The 16,856-nt window shown below is 42.4% G+C and overlaps 1 protein-coding gene across 1 annotated transcript in view; it reads right to left on the reverse strand.

The window, feature by feature from the left end:
- PLXNC1 (plexin C1) overlaps window positions 1–16,856 on the reverse strand; it is a gene marked incomplete at its 5' end in the record, with an annotated part of 149,276 nt that overhangs the window by 66,422 nt on the left and 65,998 nt on the right. The window contains 3 exons of the mRNA XM_012814153.2: window positions 2,705–2,844; window positions 15,249–15,344; window positions 15,488–15,590. Of these exons, the coding sequence (XP_012669607.1) occupies window positions 2,705–2,844; window positions 15,249–15,344; window positions 15,488–15,590 (339 nt within the window). The remainder of the gene's footprint in view (window positions 1–2,704; window positions 2,845–15,248; window positions 15,345–15,487; window positions 15,591–16,856) is intronic.

Genomic DNA, 16,856 nt, shown 5'->3' on the forward strand with positions numbered 1-16,856 from the left:
GGTATATGTGGCCAGCACCCTATACACTGAGCTACGGGCACCACATGAACATAATAATTGTAAAAAATTGTGAATCTGAACAAATGTAAACAGAACTCCTTCACCCCAGTTGTGTGTGTGAATAGAAATTACCCAAATTGAAAAAAAAAAAAAAACTTAAACAAAAAAAAGAAGTTTCAGTCAAGCACTGGGAGGGTAGAACTTCACACCAGACAGAGATGGAGATTCTGTTGTTCAAAGACTATAGTACTGGCTTCCAGCACTCTTCCCAGGGGAACAGGTTGCAGATCAGTCTCGAAGAAAAAAAAAAAAAAAACTTAAACAAAATAAAGAAGTTTCAGTCAAGCACTGGGAGGGTAGAACTTCACACCAGACAGAGATGGAGATTCTGTTGTTCAAAGAGCGGTGAGCCTGGGGTGGCGCCTGGGGGGCTCAAAGGAGTAGGGCGCCAGCATATGCCAGAGGTGGTGGGTTCAGCCCTGGCCAAAAAAAAAAAAAAAAAACTGCAAAAAAAAAAAAAAAAAAAAGAGCAGTGAGCCTGTGCCAAGAATGCAGAGGTCACAGGATCAACTGGCATTGTGGCCGGCCTCCCCCCTAAGGGGCCTCCAGACTGGGACTTAGCTGGGCCTATCCTGGAAGCTCCTGACATCCAGCATGACCTGGCCCATCCTGCCCTTCAGGAGTCAGAGCACAGCCTTCTATGACATTCCCTCTGTAACCTGCAGCTTCCTCTGCCTGCCCTGTGTACAATGACCCTCCAAAACCCAGATCGTTAAGACTGGGGTGTGTTTGAATAATGCTCAGTATAATTAAGCTGCACAAGATTCTATTATTACTACTTAAAGGACATCTGCATGGTCATTAACTGTAATGCCATTACCCTTACAAAAAGGCAAGTTCAAAAAAACATTTGAGTCAATTTGTACTCACGCCACCTCACATGTACATTTTCAGAGCAAAGTTCTGGAAGATTCATAGAAAAATGGCTAATCATTAAAATTCAAACCTGTTTACAAATTTGGGAAAGAGAGTGGTAGGAACGCAGGTCATTCCATTATTATACTTGTATTTTCCTCTTTAAAATACTTGCATATTTTTAATATACCATATTGAAAGAGTTTGGGATTACAGTATGGGCTCAGATATAGGATTAACTGAGTATTACGCTGACTGCTTGTGAACTTGGGTTCACCACACAGATGTGGTTACTGAAATGCTGCACGCACAAAGGTCCCTTAGTCACTTAATTTAATAACTGCAGTATCTTAAGACACATTTGGAATGAAAATGAGAGCATAAAGAGTCAGAAACGGGTAATCCTCTGAAAAACTACTTAGTTTCCAAGAAGTTGATTGCCTTTCAGTGAAGACACAGGTGTCTAACTTCAGAGCTGTCGCTGCACAAAATGAAAGATTTTTGGCAATAAGGTACTTAGCCAGGATAAACGACACCAAATAACCTATGTTGCATGGATACAGCCTCTAATGTGGGCTTGATAATTCCGGTAAATAGCAGAACAGCAGAAAGCCACCAATGAGCCGCTTCTGTCATCAAGATCGCAGATAGTCCAAATTTACTGCTCAGAGGGGGAGAGGATGGCAGTGATGTGCAGCAAATGAATTAAAACAGAAAATGCAGTAAATAAGCATGGCAGATTAGAATGCTGTACAAATCTGTTTTAGTTGTTAAAAACCAAAACATCACGCTTCGGCAGATTGTCTGAAATGCATTTTCATGATGAAAATAAGCTCAGTATTATACTTTGTGTAGACGGCAACATCTTTTACTTCAAATTAGCCCAAACTTATAAAAGTTAACAAGCAGAAAATTCAAATAATCTGTTGTGTTATTACTATTACATCTCTTTTGGGGGTGGGTGGGTGGAGGGAGGTAATAATTTGCACAAAAAACGTCAGTGAGAAACGGAAATGTTTTTCTTCAAAGTTCCTTTGATAGGATAAGGTGGGGAAAGAAGTCATATTTAGGGTGGTGCCCATGGCTCAAAAGGGTAGGCCGTTGGCTCCACAGGCCAGAGGTGATGGGTTCAAACCCAGCCCTGGCCAAAAAAAAAAAAAAAAGAAGTCATATTTAGATAGATAGATAGATATTCAATATCAAGAAATGATATTTAGAAGGTACGCTGACCAGACATTTATGTTTGGGTGTTCTGTTCTTTTTTCTTACGAATATGTATATATTGGAGATTGAAACCAAACCAGGAAAGAGAAACCGACAAAGAATAGTATTTCCGGGTAAGATGGATCAAGGTGTTTTCTTGTTCAACTTTGAGTAGCACATTGGAAAAGTTGTTCGATCAAATTACTCATCAAATTCTGAGGCAGTCAACCATTTTTCTAAAAGCATCAGCTCAAAAATTATATTTGCTACTCATAAACTTGGTTTTGTTACCAAAAATAAATCAAGACCCCAAACCGGCCACATATTTCATAGTATGAAATTATTGCATACTGAGGATTTTTAGGGGTAACACGGGGCACGTTTTCTCCCAATACATTCAAATTTGTTGTTAAAATTATTTTACTTATTAGAATTCTGAGACACCAAATACTTGGACTCATGGGCCCACATCGGTGCATGGAAATGATTTTGACGATATAAAGGTTAAATCCTTTGGCCTAGGTTTTATCTTCACATTTCCCAGGATAAATCACTTAAGGTGAAAAAAACTTGTATTTCAACTCACACGTCCTTATCACAAGTACTGGTTCCTTTCAGGATCATCGTGATGTTCGAGGCCTGGGTGAAGTTGGCTCCGATAACTATCACGTTACTTTTCCCTAAGGTCGATATTTTCTTTGGCTCAATGGACTTAATGTAGAAAACCTATTGGAAAGAAAAGAGTAAAACACGAGATCAAAGCTAAAAAATGGCATTGTTCCAAAAAAAAATCTGTTTATGTGCCGCAGTTAGAAGAAATCACTGGGAAATTACAACATTTTGCAAACACAAGCAGACAGTGTTTAATGAAATCAATGAATGCAAGGAAGAGAGCTGAAGATTCATGTCTCTCAACATGTGACAGCATGAGGTCAAACCAATTAGTCTTTGTCTCACAAGACAGTTGAAAATACAGTTGAAGAGCCTGACATTCTGTCTGAAGGGGGAGGCAGCACCAGAGTTTCAGAAATGCTCTATAGGCTCACAACACAACCAAATTGTAGGAAAAGGAGCTCGCTGACTCTAGGCCAAAGACAGACTCATCATTAAGTTGCAATAAATGTCATTCCAGATAGATGTAATTCCCAAGAAAGCAGTTCATATTTTGTTTCTGTTTTTTTCAGTTATTTGAATCAAGCAGTACACTGAACACACTCACAGGGAAAAAACACCCAGCCTTTAAGAAATCAACCTGTTCAGTCACATGATACCAAGTAGTTGGATGCTTCAACCATTGTGGCCAACTGTTTTTTTCCCATGATTTTTATTTACCACGATTTCCTTCTTGCCACCCAGTTACAGGCTTCATCAGGCATACAGTCAAGAACGTGCCCTCAGGAGTCACCTGATTCGTAGCCTCACATCACATAGGCAAATGCCACCTTACTTCTCCTTTTGCCATGGCTCGTCAAATTCTCCCTTTTAAAAACAAAGCCCTTTAGGTCAGGCACAGTGGCTCATGCCTATAATCCTAGAACTCTGAGAGGCTAAGGTGGGAGGATCTCTTGAGCTCAGGAGTTCCAGACCAGCCTGAGTAAGAGAGAGAGTGTTTCTGTACTAAAAATAAAAAAATTAGTTGGGCGTGGTAGCAGGAGCCTGTAATCTAACTATTCTGGAGGCTGAGGCAGGAGAAGTGCTTGAACCCAGGAGTTTGAGGTTGCTGTGAGCTAGTCTGACGCCACGGTACAATAGCTCGGGCAACAGAGTGAGACTCTGTCTCAAAGTAAATAAATAAATACATAATAATAATAATAAGAAGAGGAACAAAGCCCTTCATTTGATGGCAAGAATTACTTTTCCTTTTCAAAACAAAACACTCCTGACTTTTTAGCTATTTTCCTGTATATCATTTTGGTTACTTTATGTTCTTTAGTAGACCATTCCCTGTAAGTCTACATTCTTTGGTAACCAAAACAGGACATCAGATTCTAAGATTCTGGCTAGCCCAAAGCACAGCAGATCTTTAGTTTGAGTGAACATCATAAGCTTTTGATATTTGAAAATGACCCCAAGGTCCAGAGATGCTTAATCATGTGACATTTGGCTGAGCCATAAATGCTGAGTGCATCCACTTGGAGGGCTAAGTCCAGGAGGAAGTCACGGGAGAGCTCCCGTGATGTCCAACAGCTGCCCGACACCTGTTTCTTTAAGCAACTGAATATCCCCTGTTCCTTTGTGCGAGCAAAGCTCATCCAGAGAGCCATGCTGGGCCGCTGGGGCCGGCTGTCCTGCTGAAACAGATGTTTTCTCCTTCTGCTCCTCAGGACACACAGGTGCTGTACGGCAGAGTGGTCCCCATTACTCATCGACGGCTTTGGATTGGTTTTGCGGATTGAGCTAAAGTCATCGTTAATGTCATCACAGTAATGATGTAACGTGACAGAGAATTGATTTTGGCGGCAGAATTTATTTTAATCACTTTGTAAAGGACTTTAGCCCCGTATTTATAGAATCACTGAGGGCCCGAAAGGGTCACTTTAATTATTCTGTTATACTTGACTGCATTTTATGGGGGAAATTATCTGCTAGAGTGGTACTTGGAATGGGGGGATTAGCAAAGACTTCAAGATAAATCTCTCGCAAATGTCAAGTGTGTGTTATATAGCAAAAGGCTTACTCTTTGCTCTTACATGGTGACAGCTGAGAGAACAAGTATTTATTGAGCACCTACAGGGTCCTCAGGCCAGCACTTGATGTTGTGGGAGACGCATGATCTATGTGAGCACTAGATCAGGACTTGGCAAATCAAGGCCTGAGGGCCAAATCCTATCCGCTACCTGTTTCGGTATGTCCCATGCAAATATGGCAAAACAGTAAATTCAAAATTCAGCATCCATAAATATTCGTCTGTGTAGCATCTCTGGCTGCTTTTGCACTACAGCAGCGGACCTGCGTACCCGCAGCAGAGACCGTACGGCCAGCAAAGCCTAAAATATTTACTATCTGGCTCTTTGCAGAAAACATTTGCTGACCTCTGCTCCAGAGGTCTGCACCACTGTCTTCTTAGGGAGGCAAGATAGAATTTTTTTTTTTTTTTAAATGTAGACTTCAAGGCCGACTCACATTTACCTCCCGGTTATGACTCCCGGGTTTCTTTCTAGACAGTCCTTCCCACTTCTTATATTTATTCTGTTGATGTCTCTCCAGCAAAATTTTCAAACATGCCAAGTAAACGCTACTTCTCTGCTCGCAGTAGAGGGTAAAGAGAGTCTTATAACTAACATAGAAAAGGTTTGTTTTTTTCCTAAGGGAGTTATATTTTGGTCCTTAAATGGCTCTACAAACACCATGAGAGGACTAGCTCCATCGTCTGGTTAACATTGTGTTTCCCTAAGTAGAGACAGCCTTGCTACTTCAAAAGGATTTCATTTTAAAGCCTTATTGTTTAGAGAAGTTTCCCTTGGCGTCTAGGATGGAATCCAGCCCTGGCCTATCTCGTGAAAGCAGATGCTTCTAGGCCGCCTTCAAAGAGGGTCAGATCAGTTGTTTTTTGTTTGCTGGTAGAATCTGTCTTTTTTTTTTGCCCAGGGGTAGAGTGCCATGGCATCATCATAGCTCACAGCAACCTCAAACTCCTGGGCTCAAGTGATCCTTCTTGCCTCAGCCTCCAGAGTAGCTGGGACTACAGGCTCTTGCCGCAATGTCCAGCTATATTTTCAATTTTTTAGTTGAGATGGGGGTCTCGCTCTTCCCCAGGCTGGTCTCTAACTCATGAGCTCAAGCGATCCACCTGCCTGGAACTCCCCGAGTGCTAGGATTACAGGCATGAGCCACTGTGCCTGGCCAGTAGTATCTGTCTTAATCTTAACAAGTGAGTTAAAGAGCTACCAAGAGGACCCCCCTCAATAAATAGGGCAGGTATAAGAAAAGGCTAAAAACCAAAGAGATAGGGGGCTCTACTGTACTGTACTGTATGGCTGCAACAATTCTTAGAATTACATTTTCTATTTTTACTGATAAAGATTTTGAAAAATCCAATACAGACAAAAAGACAAAGAACAATCTCCCCAAAAGGTTCTACGCATTCGATATTTCAGATCAATATTTGTATTTTAATCAAGAGTTGATTCATGACCTGACAGAAAGCAGCCAGCCCCACAAGCTGACACATGGAAGGGGTTAATTTAAAAATATAATCGAGTTTGATACAAAGAGACAATCTCTTACAGCCCTGCAGTGAGATTCCTCCCTCACCTTATGTCCAAGGATTTCCATATCTCAAAACAAAACGCCATTGACTGTAACCGCCATAGCTCCATGTTGCCTGGCAATTAACCTCAGAGTAGTCTACTTCCTGTCAGTTACATCTTAAAGATGTAAGGGTTATTTTTAAATGGCTGCACAACTGGAGATTATTCAATGAAATACTACAAGCTCTGGTTTTCAGTCTCTAATCTCTAGAAGAAAACGCATTAGAAACTGGTTAATTAGCTGATTTACTGAATACCCAATTATTATTATTTTTTTATTTTTAACTAAGTCATTATAAAGTATTGGAAATAGCACAGCCACTAGGAAATAGTTATCTTTGAAAAGGTCTAAGAGGATTTCTCCTGACAGTAAGAGTAGCTTTTGTGAAATCTGACGTCAACACAATTCAAATTACCCTGACATTAATGGAGAAAATACTGCTATGATTGAAAAGACTATTGGAAAGAGGTGCATTAGGAAGGCTCAGTTTATTAAGACCAAATTGTACTCTATTAATCTGTTAAAAAAAAAAATCTGAATATAGCAAAGCTCTCTGTAGGCCTGGGCCTGAACCAACACTCAGTCAAACGTCTCTCAGATTCTCACTCATGAAATTAGTTCAAACAGGACTGGATAAAAAGTCACATGGATTCCAAACCAGCTGGAAATCTGAAACCAAAGGACATTAGAGAGATAAAAGGTAGCACAACTAATTAAAGGAAAGTGTCCTGTAGGGCCCTACAGGGGTGACTATTTGGTTCAGAATTATTTAACATCTTTATTAATGACTGGAAAGAGGACAGAAGTAATATATTAACGAAATGTATAAACGGAGGAGAGTGCTAACCGGCAGCACTCTCAGGAAAGTGTAAAAGAAAGTGAGATGCAGCAAGAAAACAGTAAAATACAATTCCACCAAACAAAAATTAGAGAGTTAAAGGGAACAAAATGTTTATTCATTCAATATTCAGCTGCCGGGGCAAAGGCCTTTTCATGGGGCCCCCTTGTGCAGTTCCCAGGGAACTTGGGAACTGTCAAGAGTTAGCAATGTCTTCCGACACAGACCTAGAGACTTCCAGGGACAAGACGACAGACCAATGCTCTGTATGAAGAGATCAAGACTCACTGCTCTGGCTCAGCGTCTGTGGCTCAAGTGGCTACCAGCCACATACACCTAAGGTGGCGGGTTCAAATCCAGCCTGGGCCTGCCAAAACAACAATGACAGCTGCAACCAAAAAATAGCCGGGTGCTGTGGTGGGTGCCTGTGGTCCCAGTTACTTGTGAGGCTGAGGCAGGAGACTCGCTTAAGCCCAGGAGTTGGGGGTTGCTGTGAGCTGTGATGCCACGGCACTCTACCCAGGGGGATAGCTTGAGACTCTGTCTCAAAAAAAAAAAAACAAAAAAGACTTACTTCTCTGATCTGGGGACTCTATAGCAAAGTTGGGCTGGGCTGCCAAGGCCACATCCTACGTGGCCATTGAATCTTCCGAGTGTGGCTCTTCAGAACTGGACTGAGTGACCAGACCTCCATGACCAGCAAGCAGTTCAGCCCCTGATTCCAGCTTAAACTGAGCCCTCATAATCCACCTCTGAGCTAACTTTTAACTTGAGCATGACATTCCTGCTGCTCCTCTCTACTAGGGCCTCAGCTTTGCTAAACCTCTTCTGCTCCTCCCATCTTCAAGACAGTACCCAGCCTTGCCTGAGAAGGACTCCTGCCCTCTGACCATACCCTAACTTATCCCTCTTCTCCTGCACCTTGGATGCCAACACACTCCCCACACAGCCTGGCCAGGCTGGCGGTCTGTCTCCTACCCACAGCTATGGCACCAGGGGAGAGACTTCAATAACCTAACACCAAGAGAAAACAATATGAGTTTCCTCTCTTCCAGACTGACTTTTATCATCAATATTACATGGTTTAACCCAGGTGTCCTCAAACTATGGCCTGTGGGCCACATGCAGCTCGCTGAGGACATTTATCCATCCCGCCAGGTGTTTTTGCCGCCACTGCCTGTCCTGCTTAGCAGCCAATTTGTCCCAGGGCCTGCAGTCCGGCCCTTCAACAGTCTGAGGGACAGTGAACTGGCCCCCTGTAAAAAGTTTGAGGACCCCTGGTTTAACCCTTGTTTATATTCAATTTAGTCAGAAAATGTGAATACCATTCCCCTGCTGCTGAAGAATACAGTCAAAATTCCCAGGTCTGGGATATAAACAAGGCCCTATATAACATGCAGACTCCAGGGTCATTTCAATCTTATGTCCCATAATGTCCTGCCTCCTGTGCTCCAGTGGTTAAAACTATGTTGAGTTAGATTGCCTGGGTTCAAATCTCTTATTTACTGCTTACTACTCACTTTCTCTCAGCCAAAATTTCCTTACCTATAAAATGGGGAAAAGAGGTCCTTAGTGAGGCTTAAATAAAGAAATAACTCTGTGCTCAGGGCACAGCAAAGGCTCAACAAATATCAGCCACCGCAATTCAATTGAGTACATTCTGGCATTCTTCCTTATATCTTTCTGTGTTGTGCAGAGCCAACGGCTTCCTGAAAATGAATCTTACTTCCTCCAAAACGTTGTAAGTTCTTCAATGTAAGCTCCATGCGGACACACATTTTGCCTGCCTGTCCAGCCTACAGTAGTTACTTAATGCATGTTGGGTGAATGAAGACGTGAACGCTCGGAAGTGGATCCTCGTGCAAGGCCCGTGGAAGCTACTCAGCAAGGCAGATGTGCAATTTAACTTCCCTTATGGAGGCAACGTCCCCCACAGAGTTTACTCGGATTGGCTGTGAGAAATTAAAATGCATATTTAAATGTGAGCGAAGATGAGGAGTGGAGATAAAAGAAGAGATATAAGGAAGAGAAAGACAAAATAATTTGAAAGTAAATTCCTCAAGAGCAAGAGGCATGGCTTTCTATGGTTTATTTCTGCCCCATAGCAATGAACACATTGAGAGTAATAACAAGTATCAGAATGACATCATGTCATAGATCTTCATAATCTTTCCTTGAGCGCATAAAAGAGAGGGCAGCTAACTCTGTGCTCGGTGGTTGAAGGCACCAGATGTACGGTTGTTAAGATTTGAAAAGAGAAGTGGCTAGGGCAGAGTGACAGGGCCAAGGTTCCCTGACATGGTTTCACCTCTTAAATGGGCAGAGAGACAGATAACATTGGCCTTGATAGCTGAAAATACTCCTCATACAAGGTCAGACATAGATATTTGAGCTCATTTCCCTCTTTTGGTAATGCTTTCCCTAAATGCAACCTCCCTGGAAATGAAAGCATGTTTCTGGGTCAATGTATAGCTACAGGTGGATCTTGGGGTCATAAAACAGTGTGAGGGCTACTGGCCCAGCTAGGATTGAACTAGGACTCACCTCATAAGTACCACATCCTTGGATGAGCAAATTCATATCTTAACAAAAAAGATCTAGAATATCATTCCATTACCACTGAACAATACAGTCAAAACTCCTAGGGTTTCAAGGTAAGGCCCTATACATCGCAGACTGTACGGTCATTTCTGTCTTATGTCCTATAATTTCCTGCATTCTCTGCTTCTAGCCAAAGTGAATTACTTAGAAGTTCTTTTAAGTTCAGGTGCAGCACACCTGTAATCCTAGCACTCTGGGATGCGGAGGCAGGTGGACCACCTGAGCTCAGGAGTTCAAGACCAGCATAACCCAGAATGAGACCTCATCTCTACTAAAAAGAGAAAAACTAGATGGGCATCATGGCAGGTGCCTATAGTCCCAGCTGCTTGGGAGGCAAGAGGATCACCTGAGCCCAAGAGCTTGAGGTTGTTGTAGACACTACCGCACTCTACCCAGGGTGAGCCTCTGTCTCAAAAAAAAAGAAAAGAAAAAAAGAAAGAGGTTCCTCTAATGGGTGTCCTGGAATTTCCCAGCCCTCACCCCCATACTTTCACTCGTGCTTGTTCCTCTTCTTTGAATACCCACGTTCATGTGTCTGGATGCTTCTTGTTCCTCAAAGGTGGGCTGAAATGCCATCTCCACCAATGAATCCATCCATCCAACAAAGACTTAACCAACCACACTGATTGTTTTTAACTGCCAGGCACTGAGCTTCAATAAACAGAAAGGACTCAGACAAGGTCCCAGGCCCAGAGAGTTTCTTCAGTTTGTATATTTTCTAGTAATTTCCCTATGTTGACATTTAAAAAAAACTTATGTTATTATTGATGTACTCATGGATAAGATTCTTGAGACTGCTGACCAAAAAAGTGCCTGAGTCATGTCCTTCTCGTGATATCCATGGAGTTCAGCCCGATGGCACCTAATAGGTGCTTGATAAATACCTCCAGGAAGAATCAGCCCAAGTTCAGGATCTTAAAAGCCTAAGACAGTGCCTGCACCATTTCTAGTGCCTGGCACAGAGGAAGCACTCAGTTTGTAAGTGAGGTGGGAAGATGCCTCAACACAAAGCTATCAGGAGGGGCATGGTGGCTCATGCCTATAATCTTAGCACTCTGGGAGGTTGAGGCAGGATTGCTTCAACTGAGGAGTTCCAGACCAGCCTGAGCAAGAGTGAAACCCCTGATCTCTACTAAAAATAGAAAAACTAGCTGGGTGTGGTAGTGGGTACCTGTCCCAGCTGCTTTTAGGAGGCTGAGGCAAGAGGATTGTTTGAACCTGGGAGTTTGAGGTTGCTGTGAGCCGAGCTGAAGGAGCTGCACTCTAGCCTGGGGCAACAGAATGAGAGTCTGTCTCAAAAAAAGAGAAAAAAAGAAAAGAAAAACTACCAATGGCTTCTCTGATAGGAAAAGAGTTGCAACAACATTGGGTGCCCCACTCAAGGCCCATGAGGACCCAGAGTGGAAACCAGAATGTTACACATTCCACACAATAACGAAAGACAGCAGTGTTTCACAGAGCACGAGAAATCCCTCCTGTGACAAATAACACTCCATTCCCTACAGAACAAAAGAGAGATTCTGTTTTGAGTCACATATTTTAAGAAAACATCTCAGTATCAACAAAATGTCTTTTTCCAAACTCAGGAACGTAATCCACAGAGAAGCAGTGAAGACAGATCTGGGCTTTTGTTTAATTGCAGTCCCTTCCTCTTTCTATGACCCTAGTTCTTTTAACCACAGTTCAAAAGGTGCTTAACAATATCTAAAAAAAAAAAAAAGGTGCCGAAAGACTCAACACAGGAAACAAAGATGGAGTGACATTTTTTTTTTCTTTAAAATAAAAGAAGTTTCAAAACCTACTGCCTGGACCTCGACTCAGTGATAAAAAGGAATGAGTTATTGATACATAAAAGAACTTGGATGAATTTCCAGAGAATTATGTTGAGTTAAAAAAGCCAATCCCCCAAAGGGTACATCTGGATGATTCCACGTATATGAAATTCTTTAAATGAGAAAATTATACAAATGGAGAACAGTTTAGGGGTTGCTAGGCATGAGAAATGGTGAGTAGGAGGGAGGGAAGTGGGTGTGACCACAAAAGGGCCATGGGGGAGCCTTGTGATGACAGAGCTGCCCGGTATCTAGAGCGCTGTCAGGGCCAGTACCCCAGCTGTGATACCGTGCTATGTTTTGCAAGATATTAGTGCTGAAGGAAACTGAGTAAAAGATGTAAGTATTGTTTCCTTATAAGCATGTATGAATCTATACTTATCTTAAAATTAAATGTTTAATGTTTTCCAAAATAATCTCGGAAAAGGAGAACAAAGTTGAAGGACTCATACTTCCTCATTTCAAAATTTACTACAAAGCCATAGCAATTAAACAGGGTGGTAGTGACATAAAAGCAGACATACAGGATGGAAAAGAGCACCCAGAAATAAACCCTCACCTATATGGTCAGATGATTTTCTTTTCTTTTCTTTTTTTTTTTTTTGCAGTTTTTGGCCGGGGCTGGGTTTGAACCTGCCACCTCCAGCATACAGGGCCAGTGCCCTACTCCTTTGAGCCACAGGCACTGCCCAGGTCAGATGATTTTCAACTAGGGTGGCAAGATTATTCCAATGGGGAAAGAACATTCTTTTTGTAACAAATGGTGCTGGGAAAACTAAATATCCATGGGGAAAAGAATGAAGTTGGTCCCTTCCCTTATTACACCCTACACATAAATTAACTCAAAATAGATCAAAGACTAAAATCCAAGAGCTCAAAACCTCTAGAAATAAACATCATGGGAAAGCGTCATCACCCTGGATTTGGCAATGATTTCTTGGAACGGACACCAAAAACACAGGTAAGAAAAGGAAAAAAAAAAACAGTTGAATTGGACTTCATCAAAATTAAAAACTTCTGTGCGTTACAGGACACAAACAACAGAGTGAAAAGACAGCCCCTGGAATGGGAGGTAGGTATCATGCAAATGATAGATCTGATAAAGGGTTCATAGCCACAATATATAAAGATCTCCTGGAACTCAACAACAACAAAACAAATAACTTGATTAAAAAACGGGCAAAGGACATGATTAGACATTTCTCCAAGAAAAATATACAAATGGCCAGCAAGCATGAAAAGATGTTCAACATCTGAATAAATACGTTCCAAAAATTGGGTTTAAAGAATAAACTCTCAATTTCTACCAAAAAAAAAAAAACCCAGAAAAAAACAACAGATGTTCATTATTAGGGAAATGCAAATCAAAACTATAATGAGAGACCCCCTCACACCTGTGAGGATGGCTCCTCTAGAAAAAAAATCAGACAGTATTAAGTGTTGACGAGGATGTGAAGACACTGGAACCCTCATATACGGTTGACAGGAATGTAAAATGGTATAGCTGCTACGGAAAACAGTATGGTGGTTTCTCAAAGAATGAAAAGTAGAATTACCATATGATCCAGCAATCTCAGCTCTGGGCGCATTCCCAAAAGAACTGAAAGTGGGGTCTCTAAGAGTTATTCATAATAGCTAAAATGTGGACGCAACCCAGGTGCTCAAGGATGGTTGGATGGATAATCAAAACGTGGTATGTACATACATTGGAATATTATTCAACCCTAAAAAGGAAGGGAATTCTGACCCATGCTACCACATGGATGCCCCTTGAGGACATTATGGTAAGTGAAATAAAACAGTCACAAAAATACAAATACTGCATGATTCCATTTACATGAAGTACCCAGAGTTGTCAGATTCATAGACAGAAAATAGAATGGTAGTTGCCAGGGGCTGGGAGGAAAAAGAGATGAGTTATTACTGAAAGTGTACAGAGTTTCAGTTTTGCAAGATGAAAAGTAGGGCAGCACCTGTGGCTCAAGGTGTAGGGCGCTGGCCCCATATACAGGAGCTGGTGGGTTCAAACCCAGCCCGGGCCAAAAACTGCAAAAAAAAGAAAAGTGTTCTGGCAATTGGTGTACAACAATGCAAATTTACTTAACAGTATTGAACCGTACACTTAAACGCATTAAAAATGGTTAATTTTATGTGATGTGTATTTTACCAAAATTAAAAAAATTAAACCACAACAAAGTTCAAGAAGAAAGAGCCACTGTCTCCCTGAACCAAGACCCTGCCACTGTGTTTTAGTGTTATAAACTAACAGGATAAGAAAAGGAGCCCATCACTCAATAAAACCTCAAAGACTTCTAAAATCTGAAGATATTGGCACACCAAGTTTTTCTAATGCCTTTAATTAACTTCATAATCCATTTTGATCCACATTCCCTCCGCTTGTTACTTAATTCAGCTAAAGTTACTATCAACTTTTCAGTAATGATTAAAAACGTTCTACTTATTTGTGTTGGCACTTGACCTTAGACAGTAGCGAGTGGAGAAGCCAAAGCCTCAGATAAGTCATGACATAAAAAACTCAACCTTTTCTTCCCAGCGCTGTTGTTTTTAATTTGTCTGCTCCTGCTGAGCCCCAAGGTTAACAAGGGCAGGACTTATCTGTTTGGTTTTCGCCACATACATATGGCTCAATGAACTTCAGTCAGCCAAAGCTCTAAGCACGGTCACTTACATTCTGCTTAGAATATTTACACGATCACATCTTCTCTTCTCAGGATGACCAACATGAGAGCTTCGTGATTTACTCCAAAGCAAAATAAAAAGAATTTCCAAAGAAATCTCTTCTTTTTTGTTTGAGACAGAGTCATACTCTGTGGCCCTGGGTAGAGTGGCTGTGGTGTCATAGGTCACAGCAACCTCAAACTCTTGGGCTCAAGAGATCCTCTTGCCTCAGCCTCCCCAGGAGCTGGGACTACAGGCAGCTGCCACAACCTCGGCTAGTTTTTTTATTTTTAGTAGAGATGGGGATTTGCTCTTGCTCATGCTAGTCTCAAACTCCTGAGCTCAAGCGATCCACCTGCCTTGCCCTCCTGGAGTGCTGGGATTGCAGGCATGAGCCACCATGCCTGGCCAAGAAATTTCATTTTTGAGAAGAGCAGAGAAGTATATATTCTACACCAACTCATTGTTTCAGCACCATTAATTCCTGGTTATGTCTCCACAGAGGAAGGAAAAAGCCAGTTTAATCAAGGTTACTTTGTGTACTTTGCACAGACCCTATCCCCACACCTCATCCCTAACAGTGCAGTCTTAACACAGGTTCAAGTTGAAACCTTGTCGGTGGTATGCTATTCTTCCTTCTAATGCTCCCCGAGTGAGCCACAAAGTCACCTTTACAATTTTACTTCTACCAGGACAACACCATTTTTCATCATTACAGAGTTTTAATTTCTTTTATGTGAATGTGCAGCCTTTGATGTATTGAGCCAATTAAGGGAAACTTGGTTAAAAACCAAAGGTAGAAAAGGGAATTTTGGTAGAAAGTAAAATAGAGCATTTTTTTTTGAGGAACCCAAATTGGTTGGAGTTGTTGTCATCGAAAGGAGGGTTTTTTTTTTTTTTCCATTATTCAAACAAAAACAGGGCCTGACCTGTGCACCCTGGTTGGCTCTGTCACTCTTGCTGTCCCTGAATCTTCCTTCCCCTGAAGTCTTGGGTGATTTCTCAGCGGCCACTTGGCATTGCTCCTGAAATGGAGAATATCTCTTCAACATCCCAGCAGGAGGGAAAGTCAAGGTTGTGAGACCAACACAGAAGACAGGGTGGGACGAAGTGGTCACACACATTTATTTTTGGTTAAGTCTTAATAATACCCAAAATGTCACCTTACCTGGTTTCTCTGATAATCAGAAGGGTCACAGGCTGTGAAGGGGTGGATACACTTTCTCCAGCTTTTACACCAGGCACAGCCTGTTGCAATACACACAGGGCACCTGGCAACACAAGAAACCAACTTAATTCCTACCTTTTTTAGGAAGGCGCTCATCTTCTAGAATTTCCCTCTGTGGTGCAGCAAGCATTTAAAAGACCCCCCCCCCCCAAAAAAAAATCCCTGGACAGACTAAGAGGAGCCAGAGGAGAGAGGACAGTCCTTTGAGGCTGGGCAGCGGACTGACTTTGTGGTCTGCTCTGGGAAGCCCTCAGGTTGATGGGCTGTAATCACACCTGCAGGGGTGTTGCCATGGAAACCTGAAGCTAGGGTCACCTTTTGGTCTGTAGATAACAGGAACTGGGTGGATTTGTTTCTGCATCCAGTTCTGCTATTTGTCTACCCTCAGGTGAGTCCCCCTGGAGACTGAGCTCTCTCTACCCCCACCTCCACCCCTCCCAGCAAGGCCACACTCGGCCCACGGCCTGGAAGATGAGAGACAAAAAAACGTTACCTGGTGGCAGAGGGAACAGGGTGCCAGTGTTTGCTTTCTAATCAAATTAAGGAGGAACTGTGTCTACCAATCTATCATGCATGGGCAACTGTGGAGGACTTGAAAAGCGTTACGAGAATAACCAGAGTTAAAGAAGGAACAATACAAAGGGAATTTGAGGCTGGTCTGGAAATGTTGCCAGGGGAGGCCAGAGGAAGCACAGGCAGGGAATAGGGGAGGGGGAGACACAGACTGCATTTTATGCAGTATATTCTCTAAGAAATGCTGAAGCACTCCGAGACTGTGTCCTGCAAAAACTGCAGTTTTGATGGGAGGAGAAGATACATTCGGCCTCCTGTGTTTTAGGCCACCGATGTGAGCAGGAAGCAGGTCTGCGGTTTGCGTGTGTGCCCAGCCCCCGCAGGGGTGATGACTGTACAAGTAAGTGCTCTCCTCACAGGAAGCAGTCACTGCCAAAAGGGCACTGCTGCTCCAGGGTAACCTGGGTTTCGGGGCTGGTTCTTTTTTTTTGTCTCATTCTGTCACCCTCAGTAGAGTGCGACGGCATCATATCTCACAGCAACCTCAAACTCTTGGGCTCCAGTGATTCTCTTGCCTCAACCTCCCAAGTAGCTGGGACTATAGGCTCCCACTACAACACTTGGCTAGTTTTATTTATTTATTATTTTTTCAAGAGATGGGGTCTTATTCTTGCTGAGGCTGGCCTTGAACTCCTGAGCTCAGATGATCCGGCCACCTTGGCCTTCCAGGGTCCTAGGATTACAGGCATGAGCCACTGTGCCTGGCCCAGGTCTGATTCTTTTTTTTTTTTTTTTT

The sequence above is a fragment of the Otolemur garnettii genome, unplaced genomic scaffold (assembly GCF_000181295.1).
Source record: "Otolemur garnettii isolate 467f Iridium unplaced genomic scaffold, OtoGar3 scaffold00007, whole genome shotgun sequence".
NCBI classification, from domain to species: Eukaryota; Metazoa; Chordata; class Mammalia; order Primates; family Galagidae; genus Otolemur; species Otolemur garnettii.